Source organism: Crassostrea angulata, chromosome 8, assembly GCF_025612915.1.
Source record: "Crassostrea angulata isolate pt1a10 chromosome 8, ASM2561291v2, whole genome shotgun sequence".
Classification (NCBI taxonomy): Eukaryota; Metazoa; Mollusca; class Bivalvia; order Ostreida; family Ostreidae; genus Magallana; species Magallana angulata.
Genome location: NC_069118.1, coordinates 20,728,240 through 20,749,747, shown reverse-complemented (window position 1 = coordinate 20,749,747; position 21,508 = coordinate 20,728,240). Strand labels below are relative to the sequence as shown.

General features: G+C 35.0%; 2 protein-coding genes across 3 annotated transcripts; one reads left to right on the top strand and one right to left on the bottom strand.

Annotated features, from left to right (window-relative positions):
• Positions 1–64: 64 nt before the first annotated feature.
• On the top strand, positions 65–8,509 carry LOC128161538 (uncharacterized). The gene is made up of 7 exons (XM_052824846.1): positions 65–1,289; positions 1,525–1,644; positions 2,017–5,304; positions 6,766–6,885; positions 7,177–7,206; positions 8,001–8,078; positions 8,370–8,509. The coding sequence occupies exons 1-3, from the start codon at positions 363–365 to the stop codon at positions 2,893–2,895; spliced, it is 1,926 nt and encodes a 641-aa protein (XP_052680806.1). The 5' UTR covers positions 65–362; the 3' UTR covers positions 2,896–5,304; positions 6,766–6,885; positions 7,177–7,206; positions 8,001–8,078; positions 8,370–8,509.
• Positions 8,510–9,372: 863 nt separating this feature from the next.
• On the bottom strand, positions 9,373–20,831 carry LOC128161537 (transcriptional regulator ATRX-like). Of its 2 annotated transcripts, none has more exons than XM_052824844.1 (5): positions 20,746–20,831; positions 17,239–19,968; positions 14,968–15,819; positions 14,682–14,756; positions 9,373–14,458 (listed from the first exon to the last, which is right to left on the bottom strand). In XM_052824844.1, the coding sequence occupies exons 2-5, from the start codon at positions 19,901–19,903 to the stop codon at positions 11,919–11,921; spliced, it is 6,132 nt and encodes a 2,043-aa protein (XP_052680804.1). In that variant the 5' UTR covers positions 19,904–19,968; positions 20,746–20,831; the 3' UTR covers positions 9,373–11,918. The 2 variants fall into 2 exon arrangements, with proteins under 2 accessions (XP_052680804.1, XP_052680805.1); XM_052824845.1 differs by having other exon boundaries at positions 14,983–15,819.
• Positions 20,832–21,508: the final 677 nt, after the last annotated feature.

Sequence of the window (21,508 nt, the reverse complement as noted above, 5' to 3'; positions counted from 1 at the left end):
TGGTTTTTATATTTTTAAACGATGATTGTATGAAAAATAGCAAATTACATTTTTCCGACTTAAAATGCTACGAATTAACAAAAGCAGTCACCAAAACAAAAATTGGAAAATGAAAGTAGAGCTGCAAAATGGATTACAGCCAGCTCGATCTATAAATTTAGTAGAAATCAATTAATTTTCTAGAGTAATGGCTCTGAAAAATGTTTCATCGTTTTCCAAAGAACACAATTATGGTGAATTTAAGGGAATTGGCACTGAAGAATTTATGTGATTTTTTGCTGTAAACAAGGCAACAAAAGAATGTGAACAAAATATTTTATCATTCAAAAAATTCTCTTTTCCGTCGACTCATTGTGTAAGCAATGGATAACAGGGATTATTTATATCCGACGTATGCAGATGGGATTCCTCATCCCAGTCAATTTCAGCAGACTGAAAATAATTTTGTCAAGCAAGAATACCAAGGACCATGGGAAAGCAGTGCTCCATTTGCCTCGGAACCTTTCTATGCAGGACAAAATCAGTATCCACCACCTGGATATGGAAACATGTCAAATAATTATTGTGCTTACCCACCGAACTATCCTCAATCGGCACCAGAATATCCTGAATTTGGTGCTAATATCGGAAGCTATCCACATGGTTTTGGAGCTGGAACTAGTGCACCGTATCCGGGATCAGTACCATTGAATCACCTAACAAACAGCTATGCTGTCAACCAGTTTCCTCCTCATTATTATCCAAGCGCAGAATTTAATCATCCATCGCAAGTTTACAGTAACCATCCCTCTCACCATCCCTCTCACCATCCTTCACAAGTGTTCAACAATCATCCATACTTAAACCAACCTAGAGAAGACAGTTCAAACTTCGGAAAATACAAAACCAGCAATAAACCTTCTCTTGCCAAACCATACACAAAATCCAATCATCAAGAGAGCTCACTTCCACCGGATCCATTTTATGGAAATTGGTGGGCGATCGCTCAGACAGAGGATGCTGCAGCAGATGGTGCAGAAGAGAAGGAGAAAGTTGTTCCTCAAACAATTCTTAACTTTGAGAGAGACGATTCTCTGTGCGAGGTTGGAAATGCTTTGTTGCGAACACAGAGAGTACTGTGTGAAAATCTTCAAGGCCTTACTTTTAATGAGCCTGTGGCCCATGTGTATAGTCCGGCGGTATATGCATTTCAGACATACAAAGAGTTCATTAGAAAATACTGCACATCTGAGAAAAAGGTTCTCTTTGTGGGAATTAACCCAGGTCCATGGGGAATGGTTCAAAGTGGTGTAAGTTCTTAACTTGAATTTGAGAAAATTTCTGTTGGGCAGATTCTTCTGGCCTTCTGTGTTTATGTCAGTATTTTAAATTAAACCATCCTTTGAAACTGAACAAAAAGGTTACTTATTTCCTCCAATTTATTATTGTGTTTGATATGAATAATATTAAAACTAGTGTAAAATACATGTGTCATTATTTTGTTTACTTCTCTCTCATGTCTAATCATACATTTTATAATGGCAGGTTCCTTTTGGGGAGAGGGCATTTGTTCGTGACTGGCTAGAAATACAGGGCCTGATTCTGAAACCAGCCTGGGAACATCCTAAAAGACCCATACTTGGACTTGAATGCACTAGATCTGAGGTAAAAATGAAACAGAGATACTGTGTATATTCTTGTAATTATAATTTTTATGATTATACATGTATTATGATTATATGATTAATGCATGTATACTCTATGAGTTACATGTAGGCCACTTATGTAAATATATATGGTATAACATGTTATCAGGTCTTTTATTAGTGAAATTTAGAAGTTTCATATCTCTGGTTTAATTTCATAATAGCCACAAAGTTTAGAATTTAATTAAATAAAAGTATCTATAGATAAGGCCACACCTATAGATAAGGCCACTTTAATACTAGTATGATTACATTGGTGTGGCCTAAAGAAAGAAACATTAAAACTACTAGAGCATTATATTAATTTATAAAATTAAAAACCTATTTACAGGTCAGCGGCAAGAAACTCTGGACTCTTATCAAGAGTCTAAGTGGACGCCCAGAGAACTTTTTCCAGCACTGCTTTCTGCACAACATTTGTCCACTCTCCTTTTTGTCAAAAACCGGCAGCAACATCACACCACCTGATATCCTTCCCGCAGAAAAAAGGAACCAGCTGAATCAAATTTGTGACGCCTCTCTTACAGAAGTCATTCGAATCTTGAAAGTGGAGATAGTTGTAGCAATAGGTCGTTATGTAGAAACTCGTGTGAAAAACATAATCAAGAATGGTAATTTGCCCGAGTTCAGAGTTGAGTGTCTTGCTCATCCGAGTCCACTCAACAGAAAAGCTGGAAATAGGTGGGCGGAAATTGCTGAGGAGCAGTTGAGAGAATTTGGAGTGTTGTCATACATAAAGTCAGATCATACAGTATCTGGTATAAAGCAAGATTTTTCCGAATCGGAAGCTTCCGAGCAAGACTCTTTCACAGATGGTAACTTTGTACAGCATCCGTTAGCAGTCCAAAGTTCTTTGGAGAAAGAACAGACTTCCGATGCAAGAAATCCATTTTCAGACTCAACCTTTGTGAAACAGGAACCTGTTTTTGATATCAAATGCACCAATCAGGTTGCTGCACCAGAACCTCCCTTCCTGAAGCAAGAACCGGTTTTTGATGCTCCATGCACAAAAGATTTCGCACCATCTGATACTCCAATAATTGTACAAAACCCATTTTCAGACTCTAGTTTTGCACACCAAGAGCAATCAACAAAGGTTCCGTTTGTGGAACCAAGTCTGTATCATGATAGAAAACCCATGGAGCCAGGTTTGGCCTCTGATCTTGACATTAATAGTGTTGTTCAGGACACAAAAGAATGCCATTACTGACCAAATCTTTGTATAGCTGGATACTATAATGGTACATTCTTAGAAACTATCAGTATTCAAAGAAATCTGTACTCATGGTTTAGCTTTACTAGGATGTACATATATATATATATACATACATGTGTGTATCAATCATAATACAGTAATCATACGATTAGGGCTATAGAGTTTTGTGTAGAATTGTTAGTGATATTTGTCTTATGTCAGTTTTTCTGTACTGTAGATCACAGGCACTTGTTTCTGCAACAGTTTACCCTTTATTATCATACTGCAGTGTGAACTTTTATTACAGAAACAAGTGCCTGTAGTGTAGATGTACAATCATTCATGACATTGTTAAGAGTTTGTAAATATTAATGTACATGTACAATTCAAAGCTAAAGCCAGTACTTGTATAATGTATTAGAATCTGAAACTTTGGAGAGAAAAAAACTCATTATTATTTCACACACCAAGAACTGATTTGAATCTAAATCCAAATCTCATTCACAAAATTATATAATGATTTAATGAATGAAGTGATCATTTATTTTATTAGTTAGAAAGAAAACAAACCTCAGGGCTTACAAGTTGTATAAATATTCATAGTTGATTTAGTAAAATAAGCAATAGTTTTATGATTGAATCCACAGCATGCACTGCTGTGTAGATGTTTCTGTAATTTTTTTTCTTCGAAATAATATCAAATCATCATATTGATAATCCTTGTGGTCTGCAAGAATTGTAGTTTACATGTAGTTTACATGAAGTTAACCTGTAGCTATTTAATTATTAATACTAGTACCGGGTATACAGTACATTGTTCATCCTCTTTTTGGAGACTGACAGACATCGCATTTTCAGTCTTCTTCATTTCATGTTAATTTTTCGGGGATTACAACCTTTATATTGCTAGAATTGAATGCAAATATTCAGCCATTTTCCATGAAGGTTATACCCTCAATTCCCCTCCAAATAAGATTGCTGACTAATATGCATAACAGATTAAAAAACCAGATTTATTTTTGCTAAGCTTGAAATCATTGCTTTAGACAACATTGTACAATCCACCTTCTTTCCTTTTTAAGGGCTGTTTGATTTTCTAATTAAAAGTAATTTTTACTGATAAATTTGTAATTAAAGGTTGTTGAATTTATTTCATTGGTTGTAGCATGAATACAATATAGTATATAAATGTATTTTTGTGTATTTAAAGAGCATAAGAAAACTTTTTTGATACACGAATAAAAAGGCTTTCCTTGCTTTTATCATTTGTGATTGGATATTTGTAGAAGTAGTGATATTCAATGGAGAATGATTTATCTGTAAAATTTTGTAGAGAAATGCTTTATCTCTTTTGTTTGTCAATCATATATAATTCAATAAACAATGTACAATAATTCGAAGGAAATGAAAGAGTATGCATGTCATAATTAATTTTTTATTTGTGTTGAGTTTTGAATATAGATTGAAGTTTTCAATATCATAGAAAATGAATTTGATTTTGTCGGAACTTTGAAACCTGAATGTAATTGATTTATTAATCGATGTATATATTGAAAGAATTTGATTAATAGTCACTTTAGAAGATGATGCATTCTAGTCATGCTCTGCATACATTTAGAAAAGAAAATCTCAAATTACATTTACTCCCTCTTTTGAATTTATTTTTACATCCAATTTTAAAAGGAATTGTTTTCTGAAGATTTTTAAGCTATAATCATGATGATTATTAAAATTATAATATGATGTATTTATTATTTTTTGATTTTAGATTTAATTCATAATTTTTTTTTAGTGCATTTTACCCTTTTATCATATACATATGTGTGTGTTTTTTTCTGACGTTGAATAGTTATTGAATATTTTAATAACAATATGTTGGCATTGTAGTACATGTAACAATTGTTTTACTTGACATATTTGATAGTAGACTTTATTGATTACTTCTTGTACAAAATGTTCTTTACTGTATTTCTACAAAGAAGCGTGTCAGCCTAACTGAATTTTCTAAAAGGAGAATAGCAAATACACATGTCTTAAAGCAATATAGGTTGAAATGCTTACTTTTACATATGAGTTTTGAGTTTTATTAGTTGGATGTTTGAAGAAAATGTTGAGTTTTGATAATAAATTTCATTATTTTTATGTTTATGTAAAAAGAAAATGAGATATACATACATCATACACGTTATATCATACATAGTTTTTTTTGCGATGTCAAAAACATGGAATATGCATTTAGAGACCAATAAATTTCTTCATTTGATGGTTGTTTTTGTGTTGTCAATTAACACCGGGATCGTTATACAACGGAGCTCTTTTTTAAAGGAGATAATTGAGGTTTAAAGTGACAGTTTCCGGTTTGCGTTGTGGTAATTTTGTCAATTGCGGCAAAAGATTAGAAGTGTCAACGACAGCGTTTAAATGGTAATTTCTTTGTTTTAACTAAATTAGAATCCGTCGACTTTTTGGTTTTTAATTCCAGACTTACCTTAAATATGTCAAGATTTGGGTGGGTCATGATTCATTGATTGCATCACGTAACAATCTCAAAAAATCGACTTGATCAGCTGTTGAACAGGTCCAGTACAATCACTAGATTTAGCTACGTAGCTTGATTTACCTACATAGCTTTATTTACCTACCTGAAGTAGGTTTATTTAGCTACCTTTATACAATTTTGCATTTTATGTAAAACAGACAAAAAGTCGCAAGGAACTGTCAATCTATATTTGTACTGTGTAGTTTTATAAAAGCAATCCAGAGCAAAAATAGTTAAAACATCGCTGCGTTTTAGCAGTTTTAAGGAAAACGTGCATTTCTATTGTTTGATTAACTGTATGACACCTTGTGTGCGATGAGGCATGGATAATTGTGATTGCTTCATATTGTGCTGAATTATTACTAATCAATCATCATGTTAACCAGAACTGTTCTTCTTTGTTTCCCCATTTAGAAAATAGCTGTTTGGTAACACATAAACAGTTATACATAGCCCCAAAACTTTTAAAACTTTGACTGCATTTGCGCAAAAAGAGCAACAGTTTCGAGAGCGATTTTTTTATGAATTGTTTTCAGATCAGTTCAAAGTTGAAAATTGCTGCTGCACCTTAGTGCGACTTTTGAGACAAATGTCCATTTAAGACAAAAGTATGATTGAGTAGCTAAATAAACCTACTTCAGGTAGGTAAATAAAGCTATGTAGGTAAATCAAGTTACGTAGCTAAATCTAGTGATTGTACTGGACCTGTTGAATTTCACAACTGTTCATACAATTGGTCGGTCACCACATTGAAAGTTGAAGAAATTTGCGGTTTATTTATATCCCACGAATTTGAGTTGTATCATAAGTTTCGATTTTGAATTTTGTCAACGACTACGAGAACCCAATGGAACAATTTTTGCTAAAACTTAACATGTTTAAACTGTTAACTTACTGATGATCAAAGCTTTTTGATTTTTTATGAACTTTTTATAATTGCATATCTTTACTACTTTGTTTATATCAGCTGGTATATCATATGCTAAATAATGTACCGTTAACTGATGATATTTGGTTTGATAACCGTCTGAAATCTGGACTGAAGGGTCAAATGTTTGTCCAAATAATATGAGGCAAAAATGGTCTTTTACTCCTTAAGATTTGTGAAAGTCAAAAGTTGCCTGACTAACAAATGCGTGTATACCCAATTCAAGCTTAAGATATGCGGGAAAGAAGGCGTGTTAATTTTAGAAATATTTCTCGTTTTGGGGTTGTTGTTTTGATTATCGGTAATTGGTAACATGCATTAATTTGTTTCAAAAAATTACATTGACCTACTTGTATGTAATGCTAATGAAATTGCTGACCTTTGTTAATCTGCTATCTAATTATCTTATTTTCAATAGATACCGAAGCTGTTTCAGTGGCTTTTAGGAGCTGGGTTATTCATAGCTGTATGGCTGGCATTTGTTTTAGAAAAAGTTGACATCCAACTCACGGAAATACAGAGAACTCTAGTTTTAATTGTAAGTACATATATAATAATATTGTTTATTTGCTTATATTTTATACACATGTATTATGAAGGTTCTAACTAAAAATAGCATTGATGCTTAAATCATGTCCCTTCTGACATGAAGTGAGAAATAATGTTTGATGAGGAATCTTGAACTAGTAAAGACAACCTGAATGCATTAATTGGCAGTAATTACAATAAAAGAAAATTAAAATATCTATTTTTAACGTAAGGTCAAGATCTACCATCATCTGAAACAGTAAATGTATTTTAAGATAAATGTTATATTTTTCTTTTGCAGTCTCCTTTGTTAGCTGTTGGCATTTTTGGAGTAAGTATCAAAGCACATCAATGATCTTTTGATTTTGTAATAAAATTCTAAAATCAAAGGCATGAAGGAATTCATTTCTAAACATGCCCATCAAAAGGACTATGTGCGGTATGGTCAAATATCTGCCCCCGATTTCAACCAATTTTTAAATAGTATCGTATGAAAATGAAATCTTCACAAATCTTTGTAAAGAGGATGCCTATAACTTTAATCTTGATTTTAGTCATCATTGCTCACTCGCTGTTTATCTATGACGTCACTTAAATGACCTAATTCCCGCAAATTTGCAAACAAATGAAGATATTCTCATTTTTGCTCTATATTTTGCATTCGGAAGTATAGAGCGCAGGTCTGCTCAAGTGCGATTTTAACATATGTTTTTCTTCAGATAGTTATACATATTATACTAAAAAATGGTACTTGAGCAAGCCTGAGCTCGATGTTTCCCAGTCGAAAAACCATCGGAAAACACCCATATTTTGCTACAAAACATCAATTTATCAAAATAATGCAATATTCATGACGTCATTTCTACATTATGACGTCACTGTGGTGATAACCTTTTACACCTTTATTTCCAATATGATTTTAACTATCTTTCACCTTATTTTCAAGCTCTTTCTAAAACTTTGATTTTGGGGGGCAAAAATTGTTGGTTAATTGATATGAATACTGTTACATGTATATTGATTTTGAAAGAGTGATATCAAAAACAAGGTTTTCTTGAAGGATCTCACATGCAATTATGAAATTTAGAAATTAGTTTTTAGTATTTTCATACTATTACTTTTCAGCTTGTCTCTGCAGTAATAGTTCTATACAGAGTATCCACATTTAATGATTGTAAAGAAGCGGCTAAAGAAATCCAACAGGTAGATATGATTACATCCCCTGCAAACACATATTTGTGCATGTGTTGAACAACAATTCTTCAAATTCGAATTTTATCTGGATCGAATCTCTCATTCCCTTAATATAATCAATGTGTTCTGGTAATCACAAGTATCCTGATAGTAATGTCTTATTCAATGAAATATTTCTGAACATTTGGAAATTTTTCAAAAAATGGCCGTAATTTAAACAAGTTTAAAGTACAATACCATGCATTATTCTTAACCATTGTTGTATTTCCATTTCTTTTTGTTATTCATTTTTATTTCCAGCAAATAAAAGAAGCTAAAGAAGATCTATCTCGTAAAGGATTTAAATTTGATGACACGTGACAGATGATGTAGCAATTTTGATTTTTCATTTTTGTTCATTTAGTTATCATGCGTAATAAAACATGCAATGCTAAAAATCATTTGTTTCTGGATTATTTTTTCATCTTATTGTTAACCTATAGCTTTTAGTATAATGTTAGTTTCATATATTTGAATTTTCTTTCTGTGGGTCCTCTGCCTGATCTATCGATTGTCAGCTGTTAATTGAAAACGGTGGGGAATTTTGGAGATTTATATATAATACATGAATTAAGGGTCCTCTACGCCAAGACTCCATTTGCTTACTGTTACTCTGGAGTGATCAAATCTGAGACTTGGTCATGAATGATGCAAAACCCAGAGAATTACTGATGTAGGTAGCACAACATCTGACTGTAAGGATTCAACTTTTTATATAAGTTTAAATAATTGTCAGCATTTAACTCGGATGTTATGCATATTTTACCACATCAATTAGTAGCTTCAAAACTAAAACTATTAAATCTTTAATGTACTTCCAAATTTTATAATCAGAAAAAAACATTATGCTTTGTGTAGATTTATTTACACATGGTGTTCTGTGGTCAGGATTTGAACTTCTTGCATTGTGAAATACAAATGTAGTCTCATCTATAACATAGCTGCAGGCCTGTAGCTCTTGGTCTGAAAGTCCTGATATGACCTGGTTCATCCATCCAAATTTTCTCAGACTGGGAGCAACAGATCTGCAGCTAATCTACTACAGATCTCCAACAATGAATGCATTGATAAAGTTTATCTGTAAATTATTGATCAGTTGTTTCCTTTACATTATCATGCAATATTTTAAATCATCGTTTTGAGTCTTCTCAAGCAACTTCAGGTCTGCATCTGACACTTATAATGTTCTAGCTATTTGATACTATTCTATATCTATCCAGTATATGTACTACCGATGTATAAAAGGATGAAATATACACAAGGCTGATGTAATAAAATGTTTTATTTTTCTAAAACTATCTCTAAAATGATCTATGCTATATATAAATGGGAGCTTACTTTTAGCATTCACATATTCTTTTTTTAGTCCCAAATATGTTTACGAAAGTGAAGAGAAAAAAAGTTTGCACAAACATTAAATTTACAGAATAAAATTTGTAATAAAAACCATTAAAGGGACATAACTTTAACAACATTCACATTTTTTTCTATCAAACAAGCAGAATTGCCAATAACTATGTATATATATATATTTATAAATATTTATATAATGATAATGAATGTATAATATATATATCGCAATAACAACACTAAAAATTCACACAATAATATATATATATTTACAAATAAATTGTACAAAGTATACAAACAACAAAACAATTCAGCAGATACTGTCCTACAGTCGAAAAACCTAACAAGAAATCAACATAGTGAAGTATAAAAGTAACAAAAAGTAGATTAAACTAAAGGTAATTATAATGAACAGAGTAACTTAAAGCTTAAAACAACTTCAATAACTACCTATTAGTAAAAGGTGTTTTTCTTATTTACTTTTAATCAGAACAAACTTTAATCGTTCTCTATCAAAGAAAAAAATATTATTTCAATTTAAAACCTGGAAGTCTTTTCTTCTGATAATGAATATCTGTGTACCTTCAATGAAATACCCATAATGCCTCTTGCTAAAAGCGAGGTAACCTAGGCAACACAGAATACTGTTGATAAACCCTGAGGAAATAATTATGATTCTGTGATGTTGTTTTTCATCATTTTTACAAACTTATCTAGAATACAAATTGTTGACATCTTTCAAAAGTAAAAAATGAAGAAAAAACCCCCCAAAACCTGGGAGAATAATAATAAGCCTACAATTTTTCTGAGTATATGAAAATATTCTTATTTTTGATCAAAGAACTCAACAAAAACAAATTAAATATGTAGAAATAGACCATTTTGCCTATTTGGTGTTCAATATTCCTTCACTTAAAAACTAAAAATTTGTTCAAATCAAGGGTAAAAAAAAATGTAAACCAAATAAAATAAGTAGAATAAGCTGCAGAATTTTATAAAAGGGTACCACACATATCATGCATCAACATGTACAAATAAATAGTGTGTGAATATAAAATGTAATTCTTGAAGTCACCAGGATACATGTCATGAACTCACACAACTTACAATACAACCAGTTTATTATAAAGAGGATATGGCTTTTTGTACATGTGAAAGATGAACAATCCAATATAAAAAGTGAAAAAGATGAAAAAAAGAAGAAAAAAATGGCATTAGAAGGGTATGGTTTTAAGGGTATGGTTTTTTTGTTGATAGGCATCTCTAAATGACATAATAAAACAAAAGGTTTTTGGGTTTCATGACATTATGCAGCCGTGGAACAATGCTGAAATGATTTATACAATTGCACACAGTAATGCACCAAAATATATATGGAGGATGCACATTTTCTAATAAGTAATGCATTTACTTCTATTAAAAAGTTGTTTTAAAAACTCTTTTGAAAGTAATGCCTTGGCACTAAAGCTTTTGTGTCGGTCAACATGCAACATGGAGAGATGTCATGGTAATAAGAGGGATTGAGGTCACATGACCCGTATGTCACATGGTTCCTATAGAAAATGGTTCTCATCACTTCCCCCCTCCCTTTTCCCTCTTAATTACATCATGCCTGAAAGCTAATTTTACACTTATGTACAAAAATAGATCATTTAAAGCATGTGAAAAGATGAATTATAATGAGATCGTAGTAGTACTTATCAACACCTTCTGAATTTGCAAAAAGCTAGTTATTTTAAAGAGAGTGGCCTTGTAATCTGCCACATGTAGTGTACACATGTAGTTCATACATGGAGTTCATACATGCATGCTCACATCTGTTCCATGTTTCAACATTCATATGCAATTCCAAAAAAATACTGTCTCTATTCTACACATAATAATATTACAATTGTAATTAAAAAAAGTTTTATTGCAGATAAATACTTATTATTGATATATCTACCTTTTTTTTAAAGCACACAAATGTACACAGTGCTTATACATGGTACCAAGCAAAAACAACACTCATTTAAATGAAAGGATTTCACAACACTAGTATATATACAAGCCTGGGAGGATTTCACTTCACACACTGATTATAAGTACAGGCAAGGCAACGTCCAGGTCCCCAGTCCTCTGTACAGATATCAAAACAATGGCCATCTCTGAGATGTGGCACTGATACATTAATAATTTATACACTTCTCTATCTACAGTGTTTCACAACACAAAACGGAGTTCTGAGAAACATACATCAACAGATTTCACTAGACAGATACATATTTGTTCATACAGCATCCCACTAAGCATATTGTGAATTTACCTATTCAAAGGCTTCACTTATACTTTTCACAATGTACGCCTGTAAAATGTTCACATCATTTTTTCTCGGTTCACATTTTCAATTCAAATCACATCACCAAACTGCCTTAATAACTCACACTGTCAACACTTGGTACCACTGGGAAGGACAACTGTTCATGATTCAAAGTACCTGTTCATCATATTATACAGCATGGGGTGTCGGTAAGGGTCCTGCATAGGTATCTGGCTGTCAGCGGCCGCTGCTGCTGCCGTGTTAGGGCGGGGCACAAAGTCTCTCTCCTGGCCCATCCCCGGGGTAGAGGGGTGAGTTAACTTAGCTGACGCAGCAGCTGCAGCAGCAGCATAGGGTTTGTCGTTCATGAAGCTATAGGGACTATTTTGGTGATAGAACCCTCTTGTGTAGTCTCTTTCGAACATTGCATGTTGAGATGGCACTCCAGGAGTTAGAAAGGGACTATTGGTGGTGTCCCCGACATGCTGGGGATGATAGACAGGGTCTCTACTGTACATGTACTTATCAAAATTAAACGATGGATTCATGGATCTGAACATGTCAGAAGATGATGAAGGAGGCAAAGTCCTAAAGTCACTCATCCCTGTAGCTGACTGCCTGTATCTTTCATCTAAAGTCTTTTGGGCTGCTGTCTGAGTGGAGGAGCGAGTATAGTCCAGGGGTGGTGCACCAGGGTAACCATGTCCCCCAAAGTAACCAAACTCGAAACCAGGGAAGGTCTCGTGTGAAAGATCTGGTCTTTGTGTTTGTGGTAACCCTGGAAACATGTTCCTCTCCGTGACGCTACGTCTCGATGTGTCAAACATGAAGTCCCTCCCTGAGAGGTAGTTGTCCTTTGGAAAGAGAGGGTTTGTAGTGGACCCTCCTGGCCTTTGTAAGTAAGATGCCTGGCTCCAGTGAGGATGTCGGACGTCTTGGGAAGTCCATGAGGTGTGGAAGGGGTTACGGGCCATGGTTTGAGAGACAGCAGAGGGTGGAGGAAATATCTCCTCCCTAGAGGGTACAGTTGTTGGGCGCCTGAGAAGAGACGCTGGGTTATTGGCAGTGAGAGCCGAATCAGCCATTCTGTGAAGGTTTTGTAAAGCATTGGGGTCACTCTGAGTGAGGAAGGGCGTGGTCATTCTCTGCCGCTGTAAAATGGAGTCACTCTCAGAAAACGCATATGATGAGCTACCAGTGGTTGTGGGTGGGAAAAGAGATGGGTTTTCTCTTGACCCAGGGATATAGGAGTTCATGGTTGGGAAGCCTTCATATACATTATCAGGTATTCGCTCAGATGTTCGAGTTGGGTTTTCAGATCTTTGCTGGAAGTGTTCCTCTTGTTGTCTATCACAGGTTAAAATTTCCATTCTTTTGTTTGACAGATCTGCACCTTTGGTATGCATTGAGTCTCTATCCGGAGTAGTGGAAAGGTTCAGAGGTGGCACTGAAGAGCTCAAATTCAGAGGAGGTAACTCTTTATCTTGGGGTGATGGGGGAATGTTGATATGCTCGGGAGGTCTCTCCACAGAAGGGTTGAGTCGGCTGTTGTCATCTGATGACCGGCCACCAGAATCAAACTGCTGAAGATACTGTCCAAGGTAGTCTTTGTCAACTTCAGGCATAGCCGATTCTGACTGTGATCCATAACCTGTATTGCTTTGTGAGCCCTGTGGGGGGTTACTGGCCACTGATGGTGGGAGCTCCACAGACCCAGCCTGGGGGTAGCTGATATTGCTAGGCACAGGATTTGACATTTCTCGATCCTCATTTTGAGAATCAATTGAGAGATCTCTTTTAGCTGCTTCAACACTGGAGTATCCTTTGGAAGGAGGTGACATGACGTCGTTCTTGTTTTCATTGCTGCCATAGTTGGGAACATTATCTGGCGGCACAGACTTTGGAGGGGTGGATTCGTAGTCTCGTGGGGTGGATTCATAATCTCTGCCAGGAAGACTTTGCACACTGTGGTTCTGTACCGACTTTGGAGGTGTGGACTCAAAATCCCGACCTGGAGTGTCCATATCCTCTGGTCCTGATTCAATGTCACCCTCGTCGCTCTCAACCACTGGAGGAGGCCTAGGTGCAGGTGGAGGTTTAAGGTCATCCTCAAAGTCAGTATCAATGCCACTGCTCACCCTATCACTCTCCACCTCACTGGTCCTCTTGTCTTCCTCTTCCTTAACTTCCTTTGTTTCCATGACCTCTTCCACCTTTTCTTTTTCTTCCACCATCATTTCCTTTTCTTTTCCCTCTTCCAAATCCTCTTCTGCTGCCTCTTCCTCCTCTTCTTTTTCCTCAGGTTCTTTCTCCACTTCCTCTTGAGGCGACTCTCTTCCCACGGACTTGACTGAATCAGGACTCTTGTTTTCAGCCTCATCGTCATTGAAGCCCTCAATCTCTGTCGCCTCCCCATCATCTTCATTAGCAGTGTTGTGTTCCAATTCACTGTAAATAATGGTGTCTTCCTCTTCTGTCTCCTGACTCTCAGCACCTTCTGGTTTCCTCCTTCCCTTTGTTTTCTCTTCCACCAGTTTATCGGCTTTCTTTTTGCGTACATATTTGCGTTTCTTTTTCTGTGTTTGGGTCGACTCTTCCTCTGTCAAGTCGTCATTTACTTGAGGTTTCTTCTTTTTTGGCCCACGCTTCTTTTTAGATTTAGTATCTTCAGCTGGTGGTGCTTTATTTTTTGGTTTAGGTCCTGGTAAAAGAATCAAATCAAGATTTTATCATTTTTCAAAAGTAAAAGTTTAAAAACAATGCTTCATCTGGTCTCATCCGATTATAACAAATCAACATCCCCCTTATCAATTTTATGAACAATTTCTTTGATTCAAGTGAAGATGGTACCAAGAACTAAATCATTTTAGAGAAATTGTCAGTGTTTATGTTTGATTTAAAGGTAATAAATTATTTATAAATACCTGGCTTTTTCCTTGGCGGTTTGACTGGAGCTTTTTCTGGTTCTGTATTATCAGCAGCAGTTTCTGTTGATTCAACTACGATACAATGAACAAAATAATTAGAACTGTATAACAGAATGCCTTCAATCAACACAAAGCTAGCAATACATGTTTATTTAAGATGCCTAACCTCAAATGGCTTATGCCGTTCTGATGAATTTAAAAGAAATGATTTTAAAATATGTAATCTTCAATCTAGGAATCTTCCTCGTTTAAAATTGTTGTCTGAATAAAAAATACAAAGTACCGGTAGATCCTGTACCTGGTTCAGGTTTAGATTTTGGTTTTCTCCCTCGCTTGGCCTTTGGTTTGCTGGGTTTCTCTTCTATCTCGAACGATTTTTCCAGTTTTGAGTTCTCCTCATTGTCAGAATGAGGCTGACCTTTATTTTCACTTGCTTTCCCTTTTTTCTTCCTCCCTGCTGTTTTCTTTGGTTTCTGAGTTTTGGCAGTGGTTTTCACTGGTTCATCCTCCTCTTCCATATTCTCCTCCATTTTAATTTGGAGCTTCTTCTTCTTCTTTTGATCTTCCGGCTCTTTGCTGTCCTTTTGAGTATCAATGTCACTGAGTTTGTCATCTTCAAAGTCCAAACTTTTAGAAGTCCTATCTAACAGATCCGACTTTGATGTCTGTGATAAAAACGAGATTTTCTCGTGACGTATAGGCGTAGACGTTTTATCTTGTCTTAATGGCATCAACACTGAGTCATCGTCAAATTCCTCGTCCGATCGGAACTCGTACAAGTCCATCGGATTTTCACGTTTCTTGGGAGTAAAAGGTTTACTGTCAAAACTACTCTCTGCCTTCTCCATTAAGTCCTTTTGGTTTTCCTTAAACTCTAGAGACGACAGGATCGGCTTGCTGTCGTTTGACGAAGAGTTCATACTGGCATCCACTGGCTTCTTGGGTTTCTTTGGTTTTGGAGGGATTCCGTGGAACTTGTGGAGATGGTATTGGAGTGAGCTCTTTTGCCGACAGGTGAAGCTACACAGTTCACACGCCACTGGCTTTTCATTGGTGTGCTGCCTCATGTGGACCTTCAGGTTGTCTGCGTGTCTGAATGCCTTCCCACACACTGAACAGCCAAACTTCCGCTCACCTACAAGGCACAATTTACAGCAATGTAAATATATAATCATTCAAAACCGCAGTAAATTTTCTAATTTCTTTTTCTGATAACTTTTCAATTGGGAAAATTGTCAACATCTGGAAAAATCATTACCATTATAGATAAGTTGAATAAATAGTATCAAAATTTAAATATATATGCAATTTGATAAATAACCAAATATCATAATATTAGCTATTGATATATCTTCTATAACCTTAACCATGTTCACAATGATCAAATAACAACATTTCACTGTTAAACAATATCAACCTTCTTTTATTTATTTTTTTACCCCAAAATATTGCAAAGGTTCAATTAGGATAGGTATAGGTCATTTACAGGTAATTGCGAGTGGAAAAAGTGATATTCATCTTAGTTGGTTGCACAACAAAAATCACAATAAATTCAAAGTACATTGTAGTTCAAATGTTATAGTATACTTTCATTTGTTATGAAGTCCCTATAATGAGTGATTAAAATAAATAACAAAAATTCAGACTTCATTAAACACATTCCACTTTTGAGGTAAAAGCTCCTTTAAAGCTTTATAATTTGTATAACAGGTGTGTTTAGAATTCTAAAGACTTCAGTTTTTGTAAAAAAAAAAAAATCAATTAATTTTACAAGCATTACAGTGGCCAAAACTATTTCCAGTAGGTTGAAATCAAGTAAGGCATTGCTTACTTCTGTACAAATGGTATTGTTCAGGCTGTTTATTTTTAGAAACTGAGATGAAAGCCAGTCATACCTACAGTATAAAGCTCCTGGTAGGTGTAAATCATTATTGTTTCAAGTTTAAAAATTAAAAAGGAAAAAAAAGAGAGTTAACTTTTGAAACACGAGGTAATATGAAAATGACTGAAAAATCATATTCCTAGCCTAAAAAAAAAATGCTTTGACATACTCTGCACAACTGATTTGACAATTGACAGTTTTCAGCAATTCTAGAATATTAATATTTGTAGCCTACATCCTTTACTCCATAAAACCTTCTATTAGCATTCATTAGTGAAAAAGGTGTTTACTCCGGACTAGTAAAAACTTTTAAGATGATTACAATTAAATACTTCATCTTATCAAATTTTCAAATCTACAACTTCATTAACAATGGTGAACAGACAAGGTAGATAAACAATTGGATATAAAATGTCTGTAAACTCAGGTCTCACCATCACTGACTTTTCTCAATTCATTACTCAACCTTAAACCTGAGCTCTGACATCAAATTTATGTATGGTACTTTTCTTTCAAAGATTTCAGTTGAGGACTGATTTGAATGTTTGCTGATGGTTGGGTGAGGTTCCTTTTTGACAAAAATAAAGCTAACTTTCTAGCCTACATATCAAACCTTTCACAAAAGAGGACACTCCATAATGATAATGGAAGCAACCTTGACCGTATACTAACCTGTATGGGATATTTTGTGTCTTTGCAAATGACTCCTTTTAAAGAAAGTAAATGTGCATCCCTCAAAATCACATGGAAATTTCTTGTCCGTCATATTGTGAAATTCCTCCTTGTGATTTTTCAAGAGTTTTTTGGATCTGAAATCTTTCGTACAATCGTTAATATTGCACTTAAATGGACGAGCAGGGTCATGAACTATGACATGACCCCTTAAAGCTGCCGAAGTTTTGAAACGTTTAGGACATTGAGGGCATGGATAGTTCCTCACATCCGAATGAAACTTCATATGCCGTTTTAAATTGTCCTCCGTGTGAAATTTCTTCTCACAGTTTTCAAAAGTACAAGGGTATTCTTTTTTGACACGTTCTGTGTTGTGGATATTTTTTAAATGCTTTTTGAGATTGGCTTTGTAGTTTGATTTATATGTACACTGCGGGCAGTTGAAGCGTTTAGGCGCGTCTGGATCATGGCGAATGATATGAGATTTTAATGAAGATTCGTACTTAAACTCTTTCTCACAGAATTTACACTTAAATGGCACAGGTCCCGTACACTCCTCCATATGTTTTTCTAATGATATTTCGTGACAGCGAATATAACGACTGCACTTCCTACACAGTTTGTAATCGGCACGATCCTTATGCTCCTGCAACACATGCTCTTTAAGAACGTCCTTGGAGTTGTATATGAAATTGCATCGTAGACAGACATATATCCCATGAGTCCGTAGATGCCTTCCCAGCATTGCTCGCTTAGGAGTGGCATAGTCACAATGCTCACACTTATAAGTAGTATCAGGCCCTTGCTTTTTCATTAGAGTTTCAATGTTTATCGTTTTCTTTGGGCCCGACTCCTCAGGTTTTGATTCTCCTGGTTTCTTGTCCTCATTCTCCTCATCACCAGATATGTCAAAACTTGAATCCAAGTGGTCTTTCTCCTCATCTTCCTCCTCTTCCTCTTCAATTGGTTTCACTTCATTATCTTCACTAGATTTAAGTAGAGCATCATTATCATTGTCCTTTTCCACCTTAACCACACTCTCCTCCACAACTTTTTCTTCTTTGACCTTGGCTCCATCCCCTGATGAGGATTTCCCCACCCCGTTGTCGGTTCTGGGAATGTCCACACACCGCCTGATGTGTCGTGTGTATGCACTCTTACTCCGAGACACCTGTCCACACAAAGGACAACTAATCAACACTGGCTCCTTTTTCTCCTCAGGTTCAGCACCATCTTCATTTTCCTCTTCTCCATCATCTCTACCAAGTCCAACACCTTCTTTACTTTCCACGTTTTTCTCCACTTTTTTCTTTGGTGCTCTCTTTTTCTTTGGAGGTTTGTCAACAGTCATAGCACTAGCTTTTTCCACACTTTCATTTGCCTTATCAATCTCCATCTTCTTTTTCTTCACTGTTTTCTTCTTCTTGGGAGGACTTTCTTTTCCCTTCTCATTTTCAGTTTGATCAGGCACTAAATCATCACTGTTAATTTTGGTTTTTGCTTTTTTTAATCCTTTTGTCTTTTTTGGTTTGGGGATTAAATCATCAGTGACCATAGCTTCATTGTCATTTTCACCAATTTCACTGTTTAATTCCACTTTTTTCCTTTTCTTTGGTGGAGGTTTTGGTTTTGCTATCTCTACCTTTTCCGGCAAATCCATGTCCAAATCAAAATCAAAGCGTTCATCCTCAAAATCATCATCATCATCATCTTCATTAAAGTTGATTTTCCTCTTCTTCACAGCTCTGGGCGACCTCTTCCGACTTGGGCTCCCATCGTCCATATTCTGGAATTGACCTTCTTCATCACTGTGATATTTACGATTCTTTTTGGGAGTCCTTTTAGATGCACGAGGAGACACAGAAGCTCCGCTTTCATCAGTTTTACTGCTTTCACCAAACGAAGTATCAAGAGCACAAGAATCATCATGAATCTCTTTGGGACTTGCTTTCTTTTTCCCTTTCACATTTTTACCTTTAACAGGTTTTACTTCTGGAGAATTTTTGTTTACTTTTTTCTTTGCCTTTTCTTTTGGAGACTTTTTAATAACACCCTCTGTTGGTGCTTTCTTTTTCATTGGCTTTGGAGCCTTCTTTTTCTCAACAGAAACAAGAGCAGAGTTTTTCTTCTCCAATACTTCTTCTTCAGGATCACTTTTCCTTTCTTCCTCATCCACCCCATTTTCGGTGACCCGCTGAGGTGAGAGAGGAGGATCATGGGTAGAAATTCCTGAGTTATCAAGATCACTGAGTTTACCATCAGATGAAATGTAGGAGTCTGTAGGGATGGATGACAGGGAAGAAGAAAACGATGAGTCTTTGTCATCAGCTTGATTTTTTGGCTCGCTGCTAGAGAGAGGAAAAGGTTTGTTGGCAACTTCTGTAATAGTCACAGTTCCAGATGTCAGGGATACCTCTGTTTTATAGCTCTCTGTTTGGCTGTTGATGACCAGGTTTTTCTCCACACTGAAGTCTTGAATCACATGATTTTCACATGACCCACTTGGACGCTCTGATTCCTCACGCTTTCTTGCCTCCTCTTCTTCTCGCAAACTGACAGCAGCGGAATGAATTGCAGCGAATTTAGCAGCATCATTGAGCTGCCTTATCGCTGAATCACGAATTCTCGGCTTATCAATCCGCTTGGGTTCCTTGTATGTTCTCATGTCTTCTTCCTTCTTTATCCCATCATGCTTTGCAGTGACACCAATACATAAATTCGCCTCTTCAGCTAAAATAAAACAAAAATAAAACTCATAACTTTTTAATCTCCATTAATGTAGATCCCCACAAAAAGAAAGACAACTCCTTTGAGGCCTTCATCATTAATTGCTTGTTAGGCTAAAAAAATTATCTTTACTTTTCTACGGCCAAATATTTTGTATTATAATACAGCAGGCAAGTATTCTATTCTTATGCAAGATTTGAAATGCCGAGTACCTCAATTTACTTTCTCTTTTTTTACTTAATATTGAAATCTCCCCATTTCAGATTACATTAATTAAAAGTTACAGTGTGGCAATGCCTGAGAAACTTAACATTAATTTGCTTGGATCTTCGAATGTTGTACAGTCATGTATGTAATACATATAAGTACTCTAAAAATACCTGTATGCCCTTTTATTGCCGTAATGTTCTATCAATAATTAATTTGATTGCATTCAGTTCCTAATATATAGATAGGTAATACAGACAGAAAAATTATTTCCCTTGGGATCATCAATCTGATTTGCAAGACATTGAAAGCATTTTCCATGTGATACTGTTGAATGTGTTAAAGATAAACATTGCAATGTTTAACACTTAAAGAAGTCAAATACATATTGATAAAGAAATTTTTGGATCATTCAGACAAAAGAGAAAGATTATCTCATTTTTATTAAAATAAAAAACTTGCTGTCTTATCATCAATAATAATGTATATCAATTCATTAGCATCATGTAAATTCATTTTTTGTTGTAATTTTTTTTTAACATTATGTTCACATGGTGTTTAAAAAAACCCAACCTTTTTCATTTTACAGGAGATCTTGATACAAAGCAGGTTATTTCCATCTAATAACTTTCTTCATTCTGGAATAATAAATGTTCAAATTAATGAATAATCAAAAGATACGCCAACAAAATTTATCAACTTACAAATCTTGAATTTTAAAAGACAAGACAAAACTTGATGTTTATGTACATTACTAATGCAATTATAAAATTAATTTTAGAGGAAGTTGTATAAAATGAATCGATGAACTGAAGAGCAAGAATATCAAAGGCAAGTACATATACAGACAAAATATGTACTAGTAAAATGTCTGTAGAATTTCTTGGTTTTTTATTTTTACCCAGAGCATGCTCGAAAAAAACGTTAATAGGCAAACACTTGTCTCGATCTGCATTGAAATTTACCCAATATCAGTATCATATAACACATGGTATATCAATGTTGTTCCAAAATCAGTAAGACCTCACTATGAATTGGAATCAAAGTAGCTTTTAAAGTGAAAGCAGTGGACAAATTATTACTACCATTCTTTTCTTTGCTAATGTATCGATATCTAAATTTTGCATAATTACCATCTAAACATTGCTTACTGCCTGGAAAAGTTTCACACAACTAATTGCTATATTCAAGTCTCGGATAAAATGCAGATATCAAAATCAAAGTGGTTACAAAATTTTATCTCTGTGTTAAGCATTGCTAAAATTCAGCATAATGATCTTCATGGAAAACCACAATACATGTATCACAAAACTACAACTTATTGCATATATAGAAG